This window comes from Camellia sinensis, chromosome 10 (genome assembly GCF_055761805.1).
Source record: "Camellia sinensis isolate YWXY chromosome 10, ASM5576180v1, whole genome shotgun sequence".
Taxonomy (NCBI): Eukaryota; Viridiplantae; Streptophyta; class Magnoliopsida; order Ericales; family Theaceae; genus Camellia; species Camellia sinensis.
The window spans coordinates 147,896,426-147,923,582 of record NC_138970.1 but is presented as its reverse complement, the minus strand read 5'-3'; the positions used below and the strand labels follow the sequence as shown (position 1 = coordinate 147,923,582).

The 27,157-nt window shown below is 35.3% G+C and overlaps 2 protein-coding genes and 1 pseudogene across 16 annotated transcripts; 1 reads left to right on the top strand and 2 right to left on the bottom strand.

The window, feature by feature from the left end:
• The first annotated feature begins 2,208 nt into the window (after positions 1-2,208).
• On the top strand, positions 2,209-12,423 carry LOC114318058 (uncharacterized). Of its 13 annotated transcripts, none has more exons than XR_014342725.1 (7): positions 2,209-2,415; positions 8,198-8,282; positions 9,154-9,296; positions 9,469-9,568; positions 11,497-11,570; positions 11,708-11,884; positions 12,040-12,423. XR_014342725.1 is itself a non-coding variant. In XM_082892570.1 (4 exons), the coding sequence occupies exons 1-3, from the start codon at positions 8,736-8,738 to the stop codon at positions 11,525-11,527; spliced, it is 372 nt and encodes a 123-aa protein (XP_082748696.1). In that variant the 5' UTR covers positions 8,595-8,735; the 3' UTR covers positions 11,528-11,570; positions 11,708-11,986. The 13 variants fall into 13 exon arrangements, 2 of the variants coding, with proteins under 2 accessions (XP_082748696.1, XP_082748695.1); XR_014342722.1 differs by having other exon boundaries at positions 11,708-11,901; XR_014342720.1 differs by lacking the exon at positions 11,497-11,570 and adding an exon at positions 8,840-8,933 and having other exon boundaries at positions 9,051-9,296; positions 11,708-11,901.
• A 5,779-nt stretch (positions 12,424-18,202) lies between these two features.
• On the bottom strand, positions 18,203-21,861 carry LOC114295210 (LEAF RUST 10 DISEASE-RESISTANCE LOCUS RECEPTOR-LIKE PROTEIN KINASE-like 1.1 pseudogene; annotated as a pseudogene). The gene is made up of 3 exons (XR_014341502.1): positions 21,844-21,861; positions 19,599-20,779; positions 18,203-18,323 (listed from the first exon to the last, which is right to left on the bottom strand). The product of XR_014341502.1 is annotated as an LEAF RUST 10 DISEASE-RESISTANCE LOCUS RECEPTOR-LIKE PROTEIN KINASE-like 1.1 pseudogene (transcript).
• LOC114318060 (LEAF RUST 10 DISEASE-RESISTANCE LOCUS RECEPTOR-LIKE PROTEIN KINASE-like 1.1) lies at positions 21,711-25,383 on the bottom strand. Of its 2 annotated transcripts, none has more exons than XM_028264922.2 (4): positions 24,322-25,383; positions 24,150-24,179; positions 23,033-23,278; positions 21,711-22,931 (listed from the first exon to the last, which is right to left on the bottom strand). In XM_028264922.2, the coding sequence occupies exons 1-4, from the start codon at positions 25,058-25,060 to the stop codon at positions 21,967-21,969; spliced, it is 1,980 nt and encodes a 659-aa protein (XP_028120723.2). In that variant the 5' UTR covers positions 25,061-25,383; the 3' UTR covers positions 21,711-21,966. The 2 variants fall into 2 exon arrangements, with proteins under 2 accessions (XP_028120723.2, XP_082748694.1); XM_082892568.1 differs by having other exon boundaries at positions 24,150-24,183; positions 24,323-25,352.
• Positions 25,384-27,157: the final 1,774 nt, after the last annotated feature.

Here is a 27,157-nt window from a genome sequence, read left to right as displayed (position 1 = left end):
CCAAAAAGTTTGGTTTGGGAAGGATTTTTGATTTTTTTGTCTTTTTTGGCTTTTTGGTGAGAGAAAGAACGTAATGATTATGGATTGGATGTGATATTTTGTCTTATTAGGCTAAAAAGCCTATTTTGTTTTTTGTGGCTATTTTAGCCAAAAAATCCTCAAACCCAACTTCTCAAAAGTGTTACAAGTTTAATATAAATACATTAGACTTCCTTAATGTTTTAATTCACACAACATATAATTTCTTTGTTTTATCAATAATTCGTTAGTCACGTAAAAGGAAAAATAAATATTGTTGTTTCTTTTACGTTGAACTTTATAGTTTATCTTATTTATTTTTGCATCTTCACATAATGTTCATTAGTGGTAGTCTCTTTAATCACTAAAAAAGAAGTTTGTATAATTATGTCAAAATTATGAGACATAATATATTTTCTTCAAATCTCAAAAGAAGTGTAATTTATGTTTAATTTTATGAATTCGCCTAGTTAACAGTTTTTAAATGAAATCCATCTTATTTTTCCAAGTAATGCTACAGATATCACATTTTCTATCACATTTAAGTCATAATCAAAAGCACCACAATGGATAGTAATCAAACACTATTTGAGACATAAACGAAGGCAAAGTTGATCATAATTAAAATAATAATCAAAATAAATCATAACGAGGTTATATCTAACACCAAGTCTTAATTTGGGCACCTAATACAATGTGTCATAACTACACATCACATAATTCATAACTACAAATCACAAAACATTATAACCAAACATATAATAAACCATTCTATTAAAAAAAAAAGACATAAAATAAACCCTAAAAAAGAGTGTATTATAGAATTTACTAATAATAACACATGAGATGAGATATATAACATTACTCCATTTCTTTAACAAATCAACTAAGAGGATTTTGTTCAATAATTTTTCTTTTTTCTTTTTCTTTTTTTTATTTTTATTTTTACCATGAGATAATTTATAAATATAAGAAGAATTATATTAAATTAGACAATTATACTCCACCGACAATATCTATAAGCTGAACAACTAACACTAAAGACCAATAATTTATTCAATTGTAGTCCTTGCTAGGTTTTTTTTGTCTGGCCTTTTGTGCTTTGTTGTGCTTTTGTTTTTTTTTCTTTCCTTTTTTTTTTTTTTTTTTTTTTAAATTTTATTTTAATCGCATCATAACTTTTCTCCAAAATTAATTCAATAAAGAGTCAATAACAAGAGAAAATAAACTCAACAAATACGAAGTCTTAGAACAAATCTATAGGGGATTTTAACACTCTTATATGGGGGCCGAAATTAAGGTTTCATTATATGCTTTCGATGTTGGTAAGTTTAACCTCATTGAACAATAAGTTTAATCTCATTAAACAATTATACTGACTCAAATCTAAATATTAAACAAAGAAATTCGAGTATGTACCCACTGAATCAACCCCTAATGGATCAATCTTCATTTTTTGTTAGGGGGGCAAGAATTGCTCTTTTTTCTTCCCTACACAAAATATCAAAATTTCTACTGATATAAGTCTGAATGCACTAAAGAAAGTCCATTAGAAAAACTTGTTAGCTCCTCAGAAACGTCAAGAAATTGTACACAGAGACATGGAAAAAGTCTTGTCCAACTGTCACTTTGGCTCTCAAATTTCCATTTGAAGAAAAAAAAAAAAAAAGGAAAATGTTAAAATGAGACGGCTTGGTCTATTTACTTCACCAACTACCCTGGTAATTGCAACTCTAATATTATTGATAAAAGTGTATATATAAAGTATATTTGGTATCTTGGGTAATAACTGTGAAGTTTAATAACACTCTCTCTACCATTCAAATTAGTTTTTCAGCCTGGAGAAAAGCTGGGCAAGGGTCGGTCTTGAGCTGCTAAATTGTCTAAAAAATAGGATCTCAAATAAATTTAATTCTAATGTTATCTTTGATTTACAAAAATGTTCATTCTTATGTTTGGTCCATTAAAAAAATATACGACAAATGGAATCGTAGTTTACCGTTTTGAGGAAATAATCATTCAATACAGAGGCTAACAAAATGCTACAAAAAATATATGATTTAACGGCGTTTTTTTAAACGCTACTATTTTTAATATTTAACGACGTTTTATAAACGTCACATTTTGTTTTCATTAAAACGGTATCGTTTAAGTAATAGAAGTAGTTTGGAAAGCGCCTTCAAACGTGTTACAGTCTCTCTCTCTCTCTCTCTCTCTCTCTCTCTCTCTCTCTTCAACTCGGTTTAACCTTCTTCAGCTCGGTGATTCATCATTCGGTCGATCCAATCTCAGAATGATTTTGATTTCGAAGCTCCACCGCCACCGCCATCGCCATCACCATCTGCATCTACATCGTCTACTAACCATCTGCACGATTTCGATTTCAATCCAATCTCAGTTTCGTCGATTCTTCTCTCCCTTTCTCTCGATCTCTGTCTCTCTCGCGTAATCTCGCTCTCTGTGTACACATTATCTGTACTTTTTTTTGGTTAATTTTTTTCTTCTGAAAATCTGTCTATACAAGTATATATATGAATTTATATATGTATCTCTATGTATTGATTGAATTGTTGAATATTGGCTACAGATTCTGGCCATGTAATGGAAAGTGGCAGCCAGCTACATGGTGGGGAAGCTATGAGGCCATGTGAGTTGGCCATGAGGCCATGAGAAGCCATAATCTGGAAAGCCACCGAAAGCACAACAGTGGGCTGGCAGCCAGTTCATTTCAAAGACTTTCTCTTGCAATTGTAATCTCTATATATAGAGAAGATAAGGAGAGTTGAGAGACACAGCTGAGATAACAGAGAGGTGTGAGCTTAGAGAGCAAAGAGAGAGAGAATTACAGAGAGTGTTGTAATTCTTACCATTTTGTTCAATATAGCGAATTCGCTGCCCGTGGACGTAGGCGACTTGCCGAACCACGTTAAATCTTGTGTGTTATTGCTTGTTTGAGTTCCCTGGTGTGCCCCCGATCCGCAACAATTGGTATCAGAGCTCGGGTTACGAAAAATCGAATTTTTCCCGAAAGTGCCCAGATTTCAAAGTGCCCAAAATCCACTTTTGACCATACCAGGAGGAAGAACTCCTCGAGAAGAGTCCAGAAATATAAAGCAGACACCTAACGGAGGCCGGACGCGCCCTCACGCGCCCCTGGAAGTTGGCGCGTGAGTCCCAGTCGCGGCACGCGCCCCACACGCGCCGTGCAGGCACCCGGCGCGTGATCCCAATCGCACCCACGCGCCCCACGCGTGGTTCAAGGAGGACGACGACTGAGGGAACAACGCGTGCCATACACGCGCCATCAACACGCGCGCCACGTCATCTCGCCACGTCATCACCACGTGGCACAGTTGTCAGCCAGGGGCTGCCACGTGGTCGCCACGTCAGCGTCCAATCATCGACACGTGGCGGACACGTCATCGCCGCGTGGCAGACACGTCATCGCCACGTCATCACTCTAAGGACAAATCCGATGCGACGCGGCTATGGTGCAGCCGCAGATCTGAGGCGTACAAAATGTTTTGGCTAGATCGAAACCATTCGGAGTCCATTTTTGACGATCCAATAGTGCTTCCCAACTATTTGGAGTATTCCGGACACATCTGTACAGTCAGTTTTTTGAATTGAAGTTTCTAAAAAATGGCAGAATCTAGATCAACCAAGTCCGTAAGTAATTCAGCCAGTACAAGCACTTCTAGGCATTGGACCCCGGTGTCCCATGCCAAGTTCGAGGTAGAGAAGTTCGATGGAAGCAGCAACTTCGGCATGTGGAGATGCGAAGTTAAGGATATGCTTGTCCAAATGAACCTGCACTTCACTCTGGGAGACAAACCAGATGACCCGGACGAGATAGAATGGGAGAGGGTGAATCTCCTGGCCTGCAGTTCCATCCGACTTTGCCTTGCAAAATAGGAGAAGTATGCCTTTACAGAATATGATATTGCGAAGAAGCTTTGGAAGGCACTGGAAGATAAGTTCATGACAAAGAGCATTGAGAACCGGCTCTACTTGAGGAAGAGGTTGTTTCGTTTCGACTACATTAAAGGTATTTCGATGAACGAACACCTAAATAACTTCAACAAAATTATTACGGATTTGAAGAATTTGGATGATCAAGTTGGTGATGAAGATAAAGCACTGTTATTGTTAAATTCCTTGCCTAACTCGTATGATCATCTCACTACTACTTTACTGTACGGTAAAGAGAAGATCAAGTATATTGATGTTGCAAACGCCTTGGTGAACAATGAGTTCAGAAGGAAAGATAAGTCTGCAAACAAGGACTCAACATCCGAGGCATTAACAGTCAGAGGCAGAACAAATAACAGAAGAAATACAGGGCGAGGAAAGTCTCGCTCAAAATCCAGGGGGAAACCTTCAGACAAAAGACGTCTTGTAAAAGACGAGTGTGCAGCTTGTCGCCAGAAGGGGCATTGGGCAAAAGATTGTCCAAATAAAGACAAGACAAAAGAGAAGGTGAATATTGCACGAGATGGAGATAATGATGAAGGAAGAGCCTTCACAGTTTCATTATATGGCCAGTCTGATGAATGTATAATAGATTCCGGATGTTCATTCCATATGTGTCCTAACAAGCAGTGGTTCTCGAGCTTACGAGAGTTCGATGGAGGAGTTGTGCTGATGGGCAATGACCAAGCTTGCCAGACAAAGGGGATTGGAACAATTAAACTGAAGATCCATGATGGAATAATCAGAATTCTTGAAGATGTACGGTATGTACCAGATCTAACCAAGAATCTCATCTCAGTGGAAGTTTTAGACTCCAAAGGTTACAGAGTAACCATGGAAGGTGGAGTCCTTAAAGTTGTTTGAGGAGCATTGGTTGCAATGAAGGGTACTCGACAGGGAAATTTATATTTCCTAGATGGCTCTACAGTCACAGGGAGAGTGGCTGTCTCCACCAGTTCCAGCTCAGAAGATGATGCATCAGACACTTCCAAACTTTGGCACATGCGCCTAGGGCATGTCGGTGAGAAGGCTTTACAAGGGTTGGTAAAGCAAGGCCTGTTGAAAGGCGCCAAGACGGGGAAGCTTGAGTTCTGCGAGCATTGTGTATTGGGCAAGCAAGCAAGAATCAAGTTTGGTACTGCAATTCACCGTACCAAAGGGATTCTAGCCTACGTCCACACTGATGTATGGGGTCCTTCCAAGAATGCTTCGTTGGGAGGTAAACACTACTTTGTGTCGTTCATTGATGATTTCTCTAGAAGAGTTTGGATTTATACAATGAAACACAAAGATGAAGTCTTAGACATCTTTCTTACGTGGAAGAAGATGATTGAGACCCAGACAGGCAGACGGATCAAGAAGCTCAGATCTGACAATGGTGGAGAATATACATCAGATCCCTTCTTTGAGGTTTGCCAGAATGCAGGATAGTGAGACATTTCACAGTTCCTGGAACACCGCAGCAGAATGGAGTTGCAGAACGCATGAACCGCACTTTGGTGGAGAAAGTCTGGTGTATGCTGTCACAGTCTGGATTGAGCAAGGCATTTTTGGGCGAGGCATTGAACTATGCTCGTTATCTTGTCAACAGACTACCTACTGCAGCATTAGATGGGAAGACTCCCATGGAGGTATGGTCAGGAGTCCCAGTTACTGATTATGATCAGTTACGTATCTTTGGATGTCCAGCATATTTTCATGTTACAGAATCTAAGTTGGATCCAAGAGCCAAGAAAGCCATCTTCTTGGGCTTCGGTGACGGTGTCAAGGGATACAGACTGTGGTGCCCTGAATCAAAGAAAGTTCTCATCAGAAGAGACGTTACCTTTAATGAGTCTGCAATGCTGAAGCAACCAGATCCTCAACAGAATGAGAAAGCATTGAAGAAGTCAGTGCAGGTGGAGTTTGAGACTCCAGCCAAGACTAGTCAGCCAATCAACCATCCTGAAGAAGTCTCAGAGGATAGCTCTGAAGAGAGTTCAGATGAAAATGAAGATCCAGAGGCTCTGCAACAATCAGAACCCATTGCAATCAGGAAAGGAAAAAGGGTTACTAAGCAACCCAGTTGGATGACCGATATGGTAGCCTATGCACTTCCAATCATTGAAGACAATGTTCCTTGCACTTTCAAAGAAGCCGTGCATAATGCAGAAAGTGTCAAATGGAAGGAGGCTATAGATGAAGAGATCGGGTCCCTTCACAAGAACCAGACTTGGGAGTTGGTGCAACTTCCAAAAGACAAGAAAGCAATTGGGTGTAAGTGGGTTTACACCAAGAAGGAAGGCATTCCAGGCAGAGACAACATCAGATTCAAAGCTAGATTGGTAGCTAAAGGCTATGCTCAGAAGGAAGGAATAGACTACAATGAGGTATTCTCACCTGTTGTGAAGCACACGTCTATTCGCATCTTGTTAGCTTTGGTTGCACAGTTTGATCTCGAGCTCGCCCAACTCGACGTCAAAACTGCCTTCTTACATGGAGATCTTGAAGAGGAGATATACATGTCCCAGCCAGATGGTTTCAAAATTGCTGGAAAAGAGAATTGGGCCTGTAAGCTGAACAAATCGTTGTACGGATTGAAGCAATCCCCGAGACAGTGGTACAAGCGATTTGATCGGTTCATGATGGAGACAGAATACACAAGAAGTCAATTTGATCATTGTGTATATTTCCGTAAGCTTCCCGACGGTTCCTTCATCTATTTGCTCTTATATGTAGATGATATGTTGATTGTATCTACAAGCAAGGTGGAGATTGACAAACTCAAGGCACAGTTAGCAAGGGAGTTTGAAATGAAGGATTTGGGAGAAGCAAAGAAAGTTCTTGGCATGGAGATCAAGAGAGACAGGAAGAAGGGCACGGTTTGTCTGACACAAACCCAGTATCTGAAAAAGGTGTTAGACAGATTTGGCATCAATAATAAAACCAAAGCTGTAAGTACACCATTGGCCTCTCATTTCAAGCTTAGTGCTTCGTTGTCTCCACGCACAGAAGAAGAACGGAAGCATATGGCACAGGTTCCATATGCAAATGCAGTTGGTGCATTAATGTATGCTATGGTTTGTACACGGCCTGACATCTCGCATGCTGTGAGTATGGTAAGCAGGTATATGCATGATCCAGGAAAAGATCACTGGCAGGCAGTGAAATGGATCCTAAGGTACATACATGGCACGGTCAATCTGGGATTGAAGTTCGAGAGAGATAACCGACTCGGGCAGAATTTGGAAGGATATGTGGACTCAGATTATGCTGGTGACTTAGACAAACGCTGGTCAACAGCAGGGTATTTATTTACGCTTGCTAAAGGGCCGGTAAGTTGGAGGTCAATGCTTCAGTCAACGGTGTCTTTATCTACTACAGAGGCAGAGTACATGGCAGTGACGGAAGCCTTTAAGGAAGCTATTTGGCTACATGGGTTGATTGAAGACTTGGGAATTGTTCAGAAGCACATTGAGGTGTTTTGTGACAGTCAGAGTGCCATTTGTTTGGCAAAGAACCAGGTTCATCATGCCCGCACCAAGCACATTGATGTTCGTTTCCATTTCATCCGAGAAATTGTGAATGAAGGGGATATTCTGCTTCAAAAGATTGGTACTGCAGATAATCCGGTCGATATGCTCACAAAGGTAGTTTCTGGGATCAAGTTCCAACATTGTTTGGACTTGGTCAACATCTCTCGGAACTGAGCACCTTCGGGTGCATGGCAGTGTTGATCGATCACTATGTTGGATAAGAGAATCCTCGCCAAGGTGGAGATTTGTTGAATATTGGCTACAGATTCTGGCCATGTGATGGAAAGTGGCAGCCAGCTACATGGTGGGGAAGCCATAAGGCCATGTGAGTTGGCCATGAGGCCATGAGAAGCCATAATCTGGAAAGCCACCGAAAGCACAACAATGGGCTGGCAGCCAGCTCATTTCAAAGACTTTCTCTTGCAATTGTAATCTCTATATATAGAGAAGCTAAGGAGAGTTGAGAGACACAGCTGAGATAACAGAGAGGTGTGAGCTTAGAGAGCAAAGAGAGAGAGAGAATTACAGAGAGTGTTGTAATTCTTACCATTTTGTTCAATATAGTGAATCCGCTGCCCGTGGACGTAGGCGACTTGCCGAACCACGTTAAATCTTGTGTGTTATTGCTTGTTTGAGTTCCCTGGTGTGCCCCCGATCCGCAACATGAATAATCATCCTTATTTTGTTTTCAGGCTGTCGAATGATCCATTCGTTGATCGGCAGTGACAGAAAAAATCAACTCCTGTGAGAAAAGAAGCCCTAACTTTCTCATTGGAGGTAAGTTCTAATATATTTGTTTACATGTTTGTTCTGGTTTTGATCTTGTTTAGATTTGTACTGAACAACTCTGTGTTAGCTTTTTGTTCAGTGTTTGGGAATTGATATCAATTTATTAGCATTTGTAGTTTGAATGCCATGTTTATTGATAAATGTGTTCATTGAAAATACAGTTAATTTGAGCTCATTTTATTATTATTATTATTATTATTATTATTTTGTTTCACTCTAATTCTCTCCCATCCCTGTTAATTTGAAATTTATAAACCCTATTTTCATCTCATGTGCATATCCCTTTAAATTTGCTTCTGTTTCTATTGTTGAGTTTCAATTGCATTGATAGAATATGTGTAGTTTCCACTTGCATGATATCCAATTGTTGTAAGGCTCTTCCTGGCTCACATTACGTCTTTAACCTTTCTTTTTGCAAATGATTTTGCAAACTTAGTATTGATGGAACTTACAATAATTTCAATAACGAATCTTTTTTTCTTATATGTAAATTCACTTTCATTTGAGGCATTTAAATCTCTTACTGGTGACTCTGATGCTGATAGTCTCACAGCTTTTATACATCAAATTAGTTCTGGTGTTGAAGATAGTCTCTCACCAATTGTCCTTTCTCCAAGTTCTGATCAATCCCACAGGACGGTTAGTTTCTAAGTTTAAGTCAATTGGTTTATTTACTCTCATGTAAAGCTTATTTATTTATTTATTTATTGGAGGCAAGGCTTTGTATTGTCAATCATTCATATTTATGTCTTTCAGGCGGTGCCTACTTTTTTCAAGGAGCGTTTGAAATTCCTTGTTACCGACACAATAGATGGACTAGACACGTCATCAAAATGCATTCGTGTGCGGTTCGATGCAGGTGGGAATAATGGAACAGGCAGAAACTCAGGAGGGAATAATGGCACAAGCAGAAACTCAAAAGAAATGGAAAGATAGGGGCAGTAAGCGTTACGACAATAGAGGTTCAGATAATTGGCCTGGCCATCTCGATAAGTTTCTTAGGTAATATTTTCATTGTGTTTGTATTGTTTGTATCTTTCTAAACATCTGTGCTCTTTTTTTTTTTAGGTCATAGTTGTTCTCCTAATCATCTTTTGGACATAGATGTCTTTTCTGCTCACTGATCTGTTTGAAATATCAAGAAATCAAAGTAATTAGCTTTGCAATGATGCAGTCTATGTATTACATAAATGTATCATCAACAGTGAGAATCATTTGATCAAAAAAGGAGAAGCCTGGTTGAGAAGAAAATGGTGGTAGCAAATTATATTGAGGTAAACAGAAAATGAGCACAAAACTGGAGTTGATAGTTCTTTGGCGCCCTCTCTTTCTAAGTAGTCCACATATTATTATTACTTTGTTAATGCAATCAACTTTATTCTAAATCTTTTGCTGCATGCTGCTTATTTTACGCACTTAAATGTGTCTCACATGGAGTATTATTGAGCCTCCATGGAATAGTAGAATCTAAATTACAATAACATAATTAAGCTTATTTTAATAAGTTTTCCTTCTCAACATCTAGATTGATTCACATTTGGCCTGGATTAAAAGTCTGAAACAAGTTTACATATTACCTTTGGAGCGACTTGAGCATGTAATAGAGCGGCAGTTGTTAAACCTCTCAACAATTTTGTCAATGGTGTGACATCTAATAGAATCGTTCTTTTTCTTTTTCCCCATGAAAGCTTCTATAGATGACTTCCAATTATTACTTATGATTATGGGTTTAAGTGGTGTTGGTTACTCTTGGTCACATCTGAGAAAGCATCTGCCATTTCAAGTTCCATCTTTATAAGGAGAATAAGAATACCCAAGAGGCATTAGGACTGATTGGAAAGATGCTAGGCATTCAGGTATATTTGATTTAGCTATGCTGAAGTGAAGCGTCTTATATTCTGTTCACTCGCTGACGTGCAATGAAATAAAAGAGAATATATATATTTCCCTTTTTTCCCCTTTCTTTGTCATTCTTTCTTCTCAATGGGTTGTAATCTTGTAATCATATTCTGCAACTAGAAATGATGCAGGGGTAGTGCTTTTTTTCTTTTTCTTTTTCTTTTTCTTTTCTTTTTTGAATTATGTATTTGTTGTGTGGGAATAACTTCCATATTCCTAGCTGATGGAAATTACAATGAATCTTTTCTTCTTACATGTAAATTCACTTTCATTTGTTGCGCATAAATAATGATTAGATGGTTATGTGGAGCATCATGATTGGTAATAGAGCAATAATTTATATAAAAAGAGACCATAACCATAAGATTCTTTAGGCACATGTAATGTAAGTCTGTGATCGTCAAATTAAATATGTGTTTTGACTAATAACTATGTCCCCATGACTAACATACATTTTAATTTTGTTTCAACTTGTTTAGACCCTTTTGTCTTTGGACATACAGTTTTAGTACTTAGTCATCAGTCATGATTATCTTTGCTATTGCTGCTTGCACTAGGATTTTCTATTTCAGTTTTTAGTCTTCTTCTGAGTGTGCACCCCTTATCTTCAACTAAGCCATGAATTCTTGGCTTTGGGTTATCTCTTGTACTAATCGACAACGTTTAGCATCTAAACTTTAATGGCCCTGTTTTTCTCCGAGTTTTATGGTCTATTTATTTCAAATGAATTTATCTATTTTCTTGCATAGACTTTGTTACAAAATATCTATTTCAAATGAAAGTTCTGCATCTAGATCGGCTCAGTCTCTTTTGAAGAACTAGTTTAAAAGAGTTATTCATGGCTTTGTTCTTCAGGATGTCTGGCTGAGACTTCTGAACAGAATACTACACTTGTAAGATAAGAAATGCCCCTTTCAAGACGAAAATAGAGGGGAAAAAATCTTAGGTAAAAATAGAGTTTGATCACCCAAGCTCTAGGTCATTGTTATTTCAACAACATATTTCTTTCTCATGAACACACAAGGGAAGAACCTATAAGAGGTCAATCACCATACCAAAAGGAGAGGAGAGAGTTTGTTTAGGTCCCAGACTCCCAATACACACTTGCTCAACTTGCTTAAAACTTTTTCACATTTAAGGCTTGGGGACTTAAGTGTGAATTTAGCTGTGATCATATCAGGACTGCCTTCCTAGCATTGTATCTACATCAAGGCCCAATTTACATATTCAAAATGCTGTCAAATTTGATAAGCTTGTTTAAAAATTTTTGTGTGAATATAGATTTGTTTATGTTCTCTTCCAGATTGATTGGTCTGGGAGGATACCTATGTTGAGGTTCCGAGATCGTGAATCATATGCTGGGAACAAAACAAAGGAGTATGATGATCTTACAAATAGTTTAATTATCTTTTCAATATTTATATTTTTGTGTGATTTTGTTTTTTCTGTTCTCATCTGCATTCTTGCAAGTTAGATACGTATGTGTCATCTCATCCTTAGAATTTCACATGCAGGAACGACTTCTTCAAGCTGGATACAAAAGGAACATGGCTGCGTCCTCTTCTACTTCTTTTTGGGTTTTTTTTTTTTTTTTTGGGTATGCACTTAGGATTGTTTTTCAGAACTTGCTCCTAGAATCAAATGCCGAAATATTGCAATGTTCAGAGAGGGTTCGGAGGCTCCTTCTTCAGGTTTTAAATTCATTGGAGTGAGCACTTTCATTAAAACTCAGTTTGTTCATCTTTCACTCTCTTATTGTTCTTAATGCTTGAAATGGTTGGTTTATTTTTTTATTTTTTTGTTTTTTTCTTGTTGCTGCAATTCTTGTTCCTTCAATTGATATTAGTGCTCAGTGGAAGACTTGGAAGCTACTGCAAAGTTGTATATTTCTTATTGGTTAGAACTGGCAACTACTCCATACGGTTCACCCTTGGATGCCACAAAAATGTTTTGACCTGTAACCCCTTCTTGTAAAAGTCACTTTAAAGCAGCAGCGAAGATGAGAGCCTTGAATGTTGTATTTGTTAAAACAGTTTATGGGGTTCTATGCAATTTTTTTTGTCAAATCACCTCTTTTAAATGTTGTTCATCTCACACTGATGAGAGTTACTCTTGAAGTTTAAGTAATTTGACTTCTTCTTGACCATTTTGATTTCAATTGATGTATTTAAAGTTTGAACATGAATTGTTTCTATTTTTTGGTATGCAATGCATTGTTTCTTATTTTTAATTTTGTTTCCAAGCTTAATTTATTTATTATTTTATTTTAATAAGCATCAATTATTAGTTTTTAATAATTGTTTATGACAAGTATTTTTTTAGTTTCATCATGTAAAATTAGCACAATTTAACAAAAGAAAAGAAAAGACTATGGTGGTGTTTTTTAAACGTCACTATATTCCAACCCCAATGGTTAAATTTTTAAAATGTATAAATGTCTATGACGGCATTTTTCAAACGTCGCTAAAATATCATGTGACGTCGTCTTATCATTATGGAGAACTTTTAGAAAAACGCCACCTATAGTAATATAGTGGCGTTTCTAAAGTGCCATAAGATTATAGCGACGGCTGCGTTTTCGGCGTTTGGTGCTAAATGTCACAAAAGGATTTGACGGCGTTTTAGAGACCTATAGCAGCATTTTTTAAACGCCTCTAAAACCTTTATTTCCAGCAGTGAAATGACCATTTCAATCCATTCAATTTCATTTTAGTGAATCAATCACTACGTTATAGTATTAGTATTTTAAAAATGAAGTTTTACCATTTTTTTAAAACAATTGAAGTGATCAATTATTTAAAATTGTTTGCCAAATGTATAGATCGTTTATAGAATAGTGTTAACTATATCAGTTACAATTGCGTATGGAGAATAATTTCTTTTGGGTTAATTGATGAAAAGTCCATTCATATGGAACCATATGTTAGTTCAAAGTTTAGTATATATATATATATATATATATTGTAATAAAGATAAGTGTTGAAAAGTTGTCGAAAAGTTGTCGAAGGTGGTGGTGATTTGAACAGATAAGTAACACGTATACATATAGGTGACATTTGAACAGATAGGCAAGTATGTAAGCTTTGAATAGATAGATGTCCTTTTGGACAGATAATGTCCTTTCGTCGAAAAAAAGATGGGCAAATTACGCTAACGGTCCCTATAGTTTGGGGTTTGTATCACTTTGGTCCCTGATTTTTCAATTGTGACACATTTGACCTTGAATTTTAAATTTTATTCCAAATAAGGACAATTGAAGATATCATTGCTTAATTTCAAAGGAAAAATCATCATTTTGATAAAATATAACTAATTTGACAAAAATAAATGTCAAAAAAATATTTTTGAATTTCTAAAAATTATTTGTACCCACTAAAAATAAAATTATGTAAAATTGATAAATATTTTAAATATTTATTTATTTTACCAAATTAATTTTTATTATGTGTTTTGATAATGATCATGTAATGGGTAGTTGTTTTTATTTTCATTAAATTAATTTCTATTTTTTCAAAAGTCAAATATGATGACAACTTTAATATTATTATTAAACAAAAAAAATCCAAAACTAAAAATATTTCATATATTAAATATATCGATTATATATTAAAATCTCAATATCCACCCATTACATGATTATCATCCAAACACATAATACAAATATTTTGGTAAAAATAAATAAATAAATGTCTAAAAGATTTATTAATTTTACATAATTTTATCTTTGGTGTGTAGAAATAATTTTTCAAAATTCAAAAATATTTTTTTAACATTTATTTTTGTCAAATTAGTTTATATTTTGTCAAATTAACGATTTTGCCCTTGAAATTAAGCAATGATATCTTCAATTGTCTTTATTTAAAACAAGATTCAAAATTCAGAGTCAAATGTGTCACAATTGAAAAGTCAGGGACCAAAGTGACACGAACCCCAAACTATAAAAACTGTTAGTGTAATTTGCCCAAAAAAGATTCATGCTTGGGCCTACTGACTCAACAGTTTCAGAAAGGAAAATGTCTCGTAGCTCAAATTTTGTGGCTCAAAAGTGGCTCAAATGGCCAAAACGACGTCGTTTTGGCCATTTTTATGTTGTTCTGTACTCAAAACAACGTCGTTTTGGCCATTTGAGCCACTTTTGAGCCACAAAATTTGAGCTACGTAGCATTGTCGTTTCAGAAATAAACCTTTGGCCTGAGTATCCTTTAATTTTTTAATAGATTAAAGTTGATCCAATTTTACATTAAGGCTTTGTTGGGAAAGTGGGGTTGGTTAGCTTTTTCAGCTTGGAGCTACAAAGTTCGTTTGAGTTGGACTTTTTAGTTTTTTTGATTTTTTTGACTTTTTTTAGAAAAAAAATGAAATGATTATAATGTGGATGTGACATTATTGACTTTTTAGCCCATTTTATTTTTTTGGGATTAAATTAGCCCCAACCTCAAAAAAAGCCTCATGCCAAACGAGGGCTAAATCAGCTAAGTCATAAAAAAGTTTGAATAAATTAATAATGTTACTCATTGAAAATGTCCAAAATCTATCTCAATAATTATGATACCTCAATAACTATGAATTATGTCAACTATAAAAATAATATGAAATTACTCAAGAAATACAATATTATAATTATTGTGAAAGAACAAATTATATTCGATTCACTCACTAATACAATATTTTCAACCTATTTTAAGTGATTTTCGAACATAACATGGGTAAAAAACTAGTAATTTTGATTATTTCTAATGTAAGTAAATTTTATTTAGGTACATACCAAAAATAAATAAATAAATAAATGAAAATTGAAGATATTATTAAACTAATGTATATGTATATATATTATAAATATGTATAAAGTCACCATTTATTGAGTTTGCCTTGGGACCAAAAAGGACAGGGCCAATCCTGCTTGCTAAGAGGGAATGAATAAAAAATGTCCACCTGTTGCTACCTTAGACTATCTCCAACGGTGAATCAAAGTTGATATCAGATTCAAATTTTGATAAAAAATGCACTTTTTTATGCTCCAACCGTTGCACCAGATTGATATCAAAATGAGATTTCAGCAAAAAAAGCATCAAACTGAGAACAAGACACAGATTTTACCAAATCACTGTTACTGACCGTTGAAAGAGGTACACCGGTCAACCAGTAAAAGATTCAAACAGTTCAGGAAAAAAAGTTCAAACCGTTAAAAAATAAATAAATAAAATTTGCCTAACCGGTCAACCGGCAGGTCGACCACCCGGTCGTCCCGAAAAAAGTTCAGAAAGTTCAAAAAAAAGTTCAGACAATTCGCAAAAAAAAAAATAAAAATAAAAATTTGCCTAACCGGTCAACCGGCCGGTCGACCACCCGGTTGTCCCGGGATAGATTTGATGAAAGGTGAACCGTTGGAGTGAGACCATCTCCAACGGTGAACCAAAATTGATATCAGATTTAAATTTTGATGAAAAATGTATTTTTCCATGCTCCAACCGTTGCATCAAATGAATATCAAAATAAGAAATCAGCAAAAAAAGTATCAAACTGAGAACAAGTTCTGGATTTTACCAAATCACTGTTACTGACCGTTGAAAGAGATACATCAGTTGCCCGGCCGGTTGCCCGGCCAGTTGACCAACCGGTCAACCGGTTCCCTTTGAAATAACTAGGTTCAAACCGGTCAAAAAAGGTTCAAACAGGTAAAAAAAAAAAAAAAAAAAATTGCCCAAACCGGTCGACCGGTTGGTCAACCGGCCGGTCGACCACCTCCCCAATTTTGCTTTGATGCTCACCGTTGGAGCGCCTCGTATCAAATTGAAAAAATCGTCATTTTTTTTATCAGATTTGATGAAAAAAGAAGTTAAGCGTTGGAGATGCTCTGAGTGATATCAAATTTGGTGAAATGGATCATTTTTGACTCAAATTTGATGAAAAATTTGAGCCACCGTTGAAGATGCTCTTATTAGAGCTCTATTCTGTGATGGGTTAAATACGCCTTAATAATGAGAGTTTTTGTTTAGAGTACATATTGTGGTCTTATTATACCTACATGTTCATTAAAGCTTTGTTTTTATCCCTTTTAACTCTATTTTAAAACGTTGGGCAAATTGCAGAATAGATGGAATTAAGTTGTAGTACTTCTTCTACATTCTATGAATTATCGGAAGCTCAATATTGATTAGATAATTTTTTTTTTAGTTACCATAGTTCCACATTATGTGTTGACTTATCACAACTCCGTTGTCTTGTCTACGGTATAATGTGAATACATATTATTTAGGGCAAATTATATATACCCTTCTTGAGGTTTAGCTAAATTACAAATATCCCTTTGAGGTTTGAAAAATTACAAATTTCCCTCTGAATGCTATATTTGCATAATAAATTAGGAGGGTAATTTGTTATGAAATTTAAACCTCAGTGGGCAAATTATTATGAAAATATAAACCTTATGGAGCGGGATGTAATTTCCGCAACCTCAGGGGGGTATTTGTAATTTAGCCAAACCTCAAGAGAGGTATATGTAATTTGTCCTATTATTTATCATCATATTTGTTTTATTTTTTATGTGTATTTATGTAATAATTTATGTAATAAATGATAAGGTGTATGTGGGGTCATCACATTTAATAAATAATGGAAGCCACATAAAAAGTGAAAATTTTTAAATACTCTCAATAATTTATAAATACTCACCGGGTGTGTTTGTTTTGAAGGATTAGGGGGTGAGATTAAACTATTAGTCCCATCGGACTAATAGTCCATTGTTTCTTTCATTTTTTTTGCTCCGAATTAATATTCCCGGACTATTAGTCCCACAAATATGGAACTATCCTATCCCATGGGGGAGGGTGGGATAGAAACCATGGAATTGGTATCCCATGAGATTATTTTGTAAAATGTCTATTTTACCTTCCATGCTATTACTTAGCAAACAATTAGAAAATGATAAAATAGTGTTTTGAACATTTATAAATTATTTTTTTAGTATTGTTAATTTAAAATTATATATTAAATAAAAAAAATTTAATTATAAATTATAAAGTAAATTTAATTAAAAATAATAAATTATAAATTATGGCCTTATAAATTAAATTTTTTTAGTGTTGCTAAAAAATTGAATTTACATATTAAATTAAATTATTTTTTTAGTGTTGTTAATTTAAAATTATATATTAAATAAAAAATTTTAATTATAAATTATAAATTAAATTTAATTAAAAATAATAAATTATAAATTATGGCCTTATAAATTAATTTTTTTTAGTATTGTTAAAAAATTAAATTTACATATTAAATTAAATTATTTTTTGTGTTGTTAATTTAAAATTATATATTAAATAAAAAATATAAATTATAAATTAAATTTATTTAAAAATAATAAATTATAAATTATGGCCTTATAAATTAAATTTTTTTAGTGTTGTTGAAAATTTAATTTATATATTAAATAAAATTATTTTTTATTGTCGTTAATTTAAAATTATATATTAAATAAAAAACATAAATTATAAACTATAAATTTAATTTAATTGAAAATAATAAATTAAAATAATTAAAATATTGTGCAAAAAATAAAATGAAACAAATTTTTATTTAATCTAGTTAAAAATAATTAAAATATTAAAGCTATGTTTAATATTGCTATTACTTAGTAAATAATTAAAAAAGATAAAATAGTCATTTGAACATTTATCATTCTCTATAATATCCCAAACAAACATTGGATAACTAAAAATAGTTCAATCCAAACATCTAATCTCATGACCAAACAAACATAGGATACAAATTTAGTCTAACCAAATAGTCCTGAGACAATCTATCCTAGAACTAATAGTCCGATGAATTTCAATTCCCCTTTATCTAGTCCGTCCAAACAAACACATCCACATTGTTTTGAAAAGAATTGACATCTGGTTGAGTTGGCCCTCGAAAATGGAGCCCAAGCCTACCCGTAAGCAAAAGCCTTACGTCTAAACTTTGCCCCTAGGAGGAACCAAAGAAATATGAGACTGTGATTAGCTACTTCCCAATTTATTTTTGTTTTTCTTGGTCAAGTTGGCACCTTGTCATATGATCTCACTACTTTCTTTATCTCTGGTTCATCTCTGCAGCTGTTTCTGTTTTGTCTCCTTGGCCCTCACATACATTTACCTGGTTGGATGCAATGACAGATTCAGGATTCAAATTTTGGGGGTGCAAAAACATATATAACTTTTCATCTTTTGAATTATCTTACTAATTACAAGTATAGTATACATAATTTTTACAATTTTTGGCTATATGACCCACTCTCCCATCTCCCTAAGTCCATCATTGTTTAGATGGTTCCAACATAGTTGGGATGATTCTTTTTTAGTGATAATACGGTTCTGTGAGCCTTGTTTTCTCCTTTTTTTTGTACTGCTATTCCAAAAAAAATAAAAAAATAAAAAACAAAACAAAAAAAAAAAAAAACAAACAAACAAAGTTGCGCCAATGGGTCACCTCTCATGGGTCGACCTATTGTTTTTTGGATTTTTTTAATATTTTATTACTATTTTTTTTTTCATAAATTTTGATGAACTCACGGGCTGATTTGATTGGCAACCCAATAGGCCACCTCTCATAGGTGGGCCTGCCCAACCGTGAGCTATTGGGCTGAATAATGACCATTAGTTTTGGCCTTTGGGCTACAGATCAACCAAATAAAGCAGGTGGTGTGCGTGCTTTTTTAGAAAGCCTCTCCCTTACCCCTCCCTCCTGCACAGACCCCTCCACCCCATTTATGTGACTCCTCAACCCCTTCCCTCCTCTCCTCATCACCCCCACCTCTTTCTTTTTCTAAACATTTAGTTTACATTTTAAGAGTCACTTATCCATTTAGAGGAAAGTGATTTGAGATAACAACAGATTTAGATGTACACTATCATTTAGCAACTTTAGTCATTCTTGATTGTCATTCTAAGCATTTGTAATTCCAAAATGTCTTAAAGATTTTCTCATGTAGCTAAACTATTCCCATTGAACCCATGGTAACAGTGAAACCATGGCAGTCTAGAAGCCACTTCCAATACTTCTCAACTGGAATAGTGTAATTTAGTTACACCGGCAGCAATTTCTGAGCAGGTAAAGAAAAATTAATCCCCAGCTTTAGACAATCATGTCCTTTTTCCATATGCTTTTTTTCTTTTATTCATCAATTTCTCTTTACCCATAAGAACAAAAAACAAAAAGAAGAAAAAGATCATATAATTCCTAGGAAAGTATGGCTCCATTTACTATATACATTCCTCCCTCAATATAATTATCTGATATATATCAGTAACAAAGGCAAGCAGATGAAAAGGAAAAGAAATTCAAAAACCATTTGCTTGCAAATGACACGGTTGTTAAATGCATTTTCTTATCATCTACCTTGAAGTTTAGAAGAGTGAAATGGAGCCTTACCCACTGGAAATGGACGTGGTGGAGCTACTAACCCATCTGTTAGTCACAGAATCCGGTGAAGATAGTGACTTTATTTCCTTCAACAACACAACATTGTCACTCTGAGGCGAAGAAGGTGCTTGTACACTTGTTGACACCCCAACATTGTCAATTCCCTTCCTGGTGTTCTCATATTTGTACTGCTTAATATCCTTTAAAGCTTCCAAATCCTCATCCATTGTAGGCCTCATTTCCTTTTCAAGTTGCAAGCATCTAAAAGCCACCTCTGCCACTGATGTAACCATCCTTTCAATTCAAGAATCTGACTTAAACCCAAGTGTTGGGTCAACTAACTCATCCAGGGTACGATTTTGGATCCTGTTTATCGCTAAGTTAGCCAAATTAATCTCTTGCCTATGACTAGTAATGTCAGCAGCCGGCATTGATGAGATAAGCTCAACGAACATAACCCCAAAGCTATAGACATCACTCTTATCGGTGAGTTGGTAGCATTGGTGGTACTCTGGATTAACATAACCGGGAGTCCCTTGGGGGCCCATTTAGACATGAGTGACATCATTGGGAAAGAGTCTTGAAAGCCCAAAATCAGCAACTTTGACACAAAAATTGTTGTCAAGGAGTATGTTGTTAGTCTTGATATTGCAGTGGATGATATCAGAAGCATGGAGGAAAGCCAATGCACTGGCGGTTTCTATGGCTATGTTCATACGAATAGGCCATGTGAGTGAACCAACATTTGCTCGATCACTGTTTAGATGATCAGCAACAGTACCATTGGGAATATACTCGTAGACGAGGAAATATACTATAAATATGTTAATAGCAAAACATTTATGTTAATGGTAAACACGTCTCTTTTTTCTTTTATTCTATTTTCACAAATTCAAGATCCAAATAGAGTCTTAGCATTCTGACTGATATTGAGAACTTCGAACCATCTTACCATGGTCTATAGTGCCAAAACCTCCATCTCCCAATTCTTTAGTAGGATCAAAGTTATGCGTGGCTTCTTCAAGTTCAGTGTAGGAGAAGACAGGGACCCTAAAGTAGACACTACCTCCTTCAGTGTCTGCTTGCAGGGTGCGATTGGAAAAATTGTCCCTTGAAGAGATGTATGAAGAATTATAATTCCATTCCTTGCGAAGCCAGGTAAGAACTATGAGCAAGCAAACCTCCCAATTCTATAATCTCTTATCTCTATCATAAAAAACAGCCCAATGTGAGTTCAAGTAATATTGTGAAATCAGCTTCATTTATCAAGCAGGCAATTTAAGCTTGCCTTGGAGCCCCACCTGACTTGAACCAGTATTTTAAGCTTTTAGCACTCAGAATTCTGATCTTAAAGAAAAATGACCTAGGTTCTAGGTGTTTGCTTAGTATGACTCCTGACTTGCTTAGTCATTTCGCACATGATTTTTGGCTGGAACCCATTCATGCACAGGGATAGAAGTGTAACTACCCCATTAGACTAATATAACAGAGGCATAAAATAATGTGAGTTAACAACAGGCTTGGTGTGTACCAATGAATGATTTCTCTTATGTAAAATAACTAGATGTTTTTTCACCATTCTATTGCGTCATTTAGCAATTTGTTACTTTTGTTCATCATTCCAACCAATTCTGTAATTCCAAAATGTCTTCAAGATTTCCATGTGTGGCTAAAATGCTTCAACTAGACCTATCTTCTTCTTCAACTAGAAGCTCTTTCAATAGTTTCCCTTTCTTAGCTGAAATAACATAAATTATTTATGCCGGCAGCGTCTTCTGAACAGATGAAAGAAGCAATCCCCATTGCTGTGCCGATCATTTTCTTTCTCCTTGTTTCTATCTGATAAATTGTAAGGGCAGACTATATGCACTTATCAGGAAATTTATGTTTTGATTTTCCAATATTTAAATTGCTGTTGAAAATAACACATAATAGAATCTGCTAAATAGGAAAAGTACACGGTTTATCCATTCCTTTCCATTCATTTCCTTAAATCTCCCAAAATTAAAATAAAAAATTTTAAACTAGAGGAATAAAGATCACATGAACCCTAGATTAGTGAAAGCTAACAATGAAATGGGAATTGAACCATAACTGTATAAAGATCATATGAATCCTATATTAGTAGAAAGCTAACAATGAAATGGAAATTGAACCATAACTGAAATGGGAAATGGGAAATGGGAATGTACACATACAAATGAGAGATCCATTAACTGTATACATTCCCTCAATATAATTATCTGATATATACCAATAACAAGAAAACCATATATGTAAAGAAAACGAAATGCAATCCACTGGCAGGAATATGATTACAAGTGTTAAACATTTTCTTAGGATCTACCTTTGAAGTAAAGCAGAGTAAAATGAAGCCTTAGCCACTGGAAATGGATGTGGCAGAGGTACTAACCGATCCATCGGTCACTGAATCTGGTGAAAGTGCTGCCTTGCTATTCTTCAACAACACAACGTCATCACTCTCGGGCGAAGGTGGTGGCTGGGTACAATTCAACACCCCAACAGTGTCGATTTCCCCCCCCATGTTGTCATATTTGTACTCCTGAATTTCCTTCAGAGCCTCCAAAACCTCGTCCATTGTAGGCCTCATTTCCTTTTCGCGTTGCAAACACTGAAAAGCCAGCTCTGCCACCAAGGTAGTCATCCTCTCAATCAAAGAATCTGACTCAAACCCAAGAAAAGGGTCAATTAACTCATCGAATGCACGATTTTGAATCCTGTTTATCGCTAAGTCAGCCAAATTAATCTCATGCCCATGCCTTCTAATGTCAACAGCTCGCAGTGATGATATGAGCTCAATGAGCACAACCCCAAAGCTATAGACATCACTCTTATCAGTGAGTTGGTAACACTGGTGATACTCTGGATCAACATAGCCAGGAGTCCCCTGTGGAGCGGTTGAGACATGAGTGACATCGGTGGGGAAGAGTCTTGAAAGCCCGAAATCTGCAACTTTGACACAAAAGTTGTTGTCAAGGAGTATGTTGTTAGTCTTGATATCGCGGTGGATAATATCAGAAGCGTGGAGATAAGTCAATGCACTGGCGGTTTCTATAGCTATGTTCATGCGAACAGGCCATGTAAGTGAGGCATTCTTTGCTCGATCACCGTGTAGATGATCGGCAACAGTGCCATTGGGAATGTACTCATAAACAAGGAGGAGTTCACGGCTGTGGCGAGAGGTGCATCCATAAAGGGAGACAAGATTACGGTGGCGCAAGCACGTGAGGATTTGAACTTCATTAATGAACTGTGTCACTCGCTTGTAGTTGTGCTCGTATAGGCGTTTGACTGCAACTTGTCGCCCATCCCTGAGTTTGCCTGGTTGTGGAAAGATCATAAAATGTGCCATAGTATGTGTCAATTGTATGAATTTAGAATTGCTTATACAAACGTGCTACCACAACTTTGAACCTTCTTACCATGGTACACAGTGCCAAAACCTCCATCTCCAAGTTCTTGAAAAGGATCGAAATTGTTAGTTGCTTCTTCAAGTTCTGTGTATGAGAACACATGGACTCCAAAGAAGATAGTACCCCCTTCGACGTCATCTTTTGAGGAAGGATTTGAAGAAGTTTTCCTCAAAACGAAACATGAAGAGACATAATTCCATTTCTTGCGACAACTAATAATAAATATGAGCAAGCAGACAACACCTCCAGGTATAGCTGCAGATGATACAGCGATAGTATTAGAACAACAAACAAGAAGCAGGGAGAACCAGTGAGGTGTTAAGAGTTCTGGCCAACCCGACTAGTCTGATTAAAAAAACAAAAAATTGATTGAATAACGCTGTGTTTGGTTGGGGGATTTAAGAAGGGATTCAGAGAAGGAAAAGGAAAAGGTGTGTGAAACTAGGTGAAATGTAGGTAAATTTTATTTATATTTCACCTACCATTTTCATTTCCTTTTTAAAATCCCCAACCAAACACAGCGTAAAAGTTGCAAATTATGAAGCATGGATACGGGATAGAGATGCGATACAATAATATTTAGTATTATAGTATACAAGAGCTCAAAAAATGTTGATAAACCAACCATCTTTTAGGAATTAGATATTAGTTTAAGAGTTAGTAGTCAAATTATTTATTTGCAGTGGATACAGTAATTTGATAAAATCTGGAAAAGTAGAGTATTACTGCAATATCGCTATTTTCTTCTTCGTTCAGAAATTAGAAAATATTAAAAAACAATTTTTGTATTTATTCCAACAATTATACTAATATGCAAAAATTATTACAATTTCAATTTCATAATAGTTTGGATACGTGACCTAGAGTATTAGAAAAGTATCCAATGGTTAACTTTAAAAATCAGATATGTTTAGAAAATATTGAATATGTATTTTCAAGTATCTAAGAAGTATCAATATCTATGAGTAAGATATGGACATGACCCCTTTTTGTTTCTGAAGTATTTGTGCTTCATAGGCAACGGGTGAAAACATTAAACATGGGAAACCAGAAAGAGTCATGTACCGAAGGTTACATGAAATCTTTTGGAGAAATTTTGAAGCATTTATGCATATGGGTTTTTTACCTGTGGCTAGAATCCATCCGTGCTTAGTTCCTGCCGCAACAAATGTCAAACCAAGACGAAATTAATTGAATGTATTTCACATTTCACACTCTAAAACCTTAACAAAGAACAGTTAAACCCTCGATATATAATGGACTGAGGACTCTGAATTGAGGTTTTGAATTGCTAATACCTTTATTGGTACAGTGAAATTTCTGGTTGTCATTTTGACATTGACCTCCTCCCTTGTAACACTCCTGACAACCCTCAGACACGTGCAATACGAGAGAGAAGTTATCGGTTAACAGATTGAATGGGTCACTGACATTAGGATTCGTGTTTGATGAATCCACGGGCAGCTGAATTACTGAGCAGCTAGGTGGAAGAGGAGCAGGAAAGGATAACAGATCATCATCTGGATATTTATAGTACAAATTGTAGTCCTCGCAGTTTGTGTAATTATGAAAATCCGTGAAATGATCTTCTCTGGGGGAAACAGGATCAAAATTGTTGTTGCATTTGAAGAAGGTGAGGTGTGGACTGATTGTAAATGAAATAGAAGGGTTGGGAAAACTCAAATTCTTGAAGACATCACAACTTTCATTTTTTAAATGGGTTTGGAGAAATTTGTCATGGATTTGGAAAATGTAACCGGATAAGTTTTCCTCTATTCCTACTACATCATACCACGGCCCTTCATTTCCCAGTTGAATTTGTGGAGGTTGATTCGGTTCACAAGTTACCGTGCACAACCCACATTGGGAATACGTAGAATTGGAGAATGGAAAGCTTAGTGGTTGATGGAATGGTTTGCAGTCGAAGGATTTGGGACAAGTAATCTGGATTTTGTTGTCTTCTTGGGCCGAGAACGAGTGAAGAAGAAGAAGAAGATGAGAGAGGAGAAAGATAGCAAGAATGAAGGGAACATCCATTGAAATGGAAATTCCCAGAAAATGATAAAAAACCAAAACAACCACACACAAAAGCGTAAACAAAACAAACAGGAGTGAAATGATATTCCTAAAAACTCATCAGTTTTTTGAACTTTGTGTTAGTGCAGAATTCAATATAATTTAGAATAGATGATGTTGAAAGATCTGCTCAACACGGCAGTTGACTTGAATGATCCCAATTGGCTCTCTCTATTTCTTCCTTGGAATGGTCTGTCGTGCAAAGACCCCAAATGCAAGAGTTTCTTTCTCACTTTCCTCATTTTGATTTTTGAGTCCGATTTTATTCACTCATCCACACTCTTCTCTTATTGGTTAGAACAACGAGGTTCACTGCTTTAAATGGGGGGTCTTTTCCCAATATAAGCCATTTTTACATTGCATTTCCAAAACTAGGCCAACTTCTGACGGAATTCCAAAACTAAGTTAAAGCGCCATTACTATTCGCGCTTTTACTGTTAGGAGCGCAAAAGTAGATGAACAGGAAAATCGCTATTACAAATAGCGACTTTGATTAAGAAGTCGCTGTTACGAATAGCGCTTCTAGCGTTAGTTTTTTTCCCAATAAAAACGCTGTTCTTAACAGCGCTTTTTACACAAAATTTTGTTGCCAAAAAAACGCTATTACTAATAGCGATTTTAACAAAAATTTTTTGCCAGAAAAAACGCTATTTCTAATAGCGATTTCAGTTCAAATTTTGTTGCCAAAAAAACGCTATTGCTAATAGCGATTTTAACAAAAATTTTTTTTTTCACCCAGCGTTTTTAACATAAACTTTGTTGGAATAAAATGCTATTTTCAAGATAAAACAAAAGAAAAAAAACATAAAACATATTTTAAAAAATATATTTATACTGTATATTTTAGTACTTGGCTTTACTAAAGCAATTATCATGTTAAAATATATATTTTTTTTCTTTTGTTTTTGTTTTTGTTTTTGTTTTTGTTTAGAATGTGTAATTCATAAATTTTACATAATATGAAAAAAAACCTCTTTTCATATATTAATTTTACATACTATTTTTCATATATATAATTTCAAAATCATATTCATGTAGATATTATTAAGCCAATCATGTTCATTTATTTGGCTTTACTGAAGCCGTTGTCATGTTACATTTTTCATTTTTTCTTTTGTCTTTGTTTTGATTTAGAAAATGTAATTAAATTTTTTTTTTCGTCTTCACTAAAGTTGTTTTCATGTAAATATTTTTTTTGCTTATTGTTTTGTGTAATTAATTATTTTTTTTTTCGCTTTACTAAAGTCGTTTTCATGTAATTTTTTTTTCTTTTGTCTTTGTTTTGGGTTGGAAGGTGTTATTTAGAAATTATTTTGGCATTACGAAAGCCGTTTTCATTTAAACATAAATATATATTTATTCTTTTGTTTTGGGTTAGAAGGTGAGAATGTAATTCAGAAAATCAGTTTAGTAAAACCGTTTTGTACCCGTTTTCATTTATAAAATTTATTTTTTTGTATCGTCTTTGTTATGGGTTAGAATGTGATATGCATGCTGTACAGTTCGAAGCACACCCACACACTGTGCAACTCGACGAGCAACGACGAAGGGTGAGACGCGAAGACCACCGCGGAGTAGGCCAAGAAGACAAAGGCCACAGCGAGAGCTCCTAAAATAAATTTTCTCAACATTTTTGTAATAATACTTAATACATAATATACGAAGTCAGTACTTTACAAAATACTCATACGGGTATGAAAACAACATAACTGAAGTTGCAAATGTAATAGTTTTCAGTTACGTAGGTAGTACAGACATAATTCTCCCACAAAAATACATTATGGACACCATGAACTGAACACACATTACATACATCCTGGACACTCTTAACTGAACACACAATACATAAACATAACAGTTAGATAGACAAACACCTAATTCATGACCTAATATTGCATATTAATAGCCGTAACATTTGACAGACACAATACATAAACATAAACTTAAACATAAACATAACATAACATAACAGTTATACTTACTCTAACACAGACATTACATATTAATGCAAGTTGTTATATTGCCGAAGTGTAGACATTAACACCTAATTCGCGCTTA

What these genes read in the sequence shown, in the direction of transcription:
- LOC114318058 (XM_082892569.1), top strand. Translation starts at nt 8,736, where the DNA reads ATGGAACTTACAATAATTTCAATAACGAATCTTTTTTTCTTATATGTA. An exon ending in CTGATCAATCCCACAGGACG is followed by an intron (nt 8,934 to 9,153) that starts GTTAGTTTCTAA and finishes GGTTCGATGCAG; the next exon opens with GTGGGAATAATGGAACAGGC. An exon ending in CATCTCGATAAGTTTCTTAG is followed by an intron (nt 9,297 to 11,496) that starts GTAATATTTTCA and finishes GTTCTCTTCCAG; the next exon opens with ATTGATTGGTCTGGGAGGAT.
- LOC114318060 (XM_082892568.1), bottom strand. Translation starts at nt 25,060, where the DNA reads ATGGATGTTCCCTTCATTCTTGCTATCTTTCTCCTCTCTCATCTTCTT. An exon ending in AATTTCACTGTACCAATAAA is followed by an intron (nt 24,184 to 24,322) that starts GGTATTAGCAAT and finishes ACATTTGTTGCG; the next exon opens with GCAGGAACTAAGCACGGATG. An exon ending in CGGATGGATTCTAGCCACAG is followed by an intron (nt 23,279 to 24,149) that starts GTAAAAAACCCA and finishes TATCATCTGCAG; the next exon opens with CTATACCTGGAGGTGTTGTC.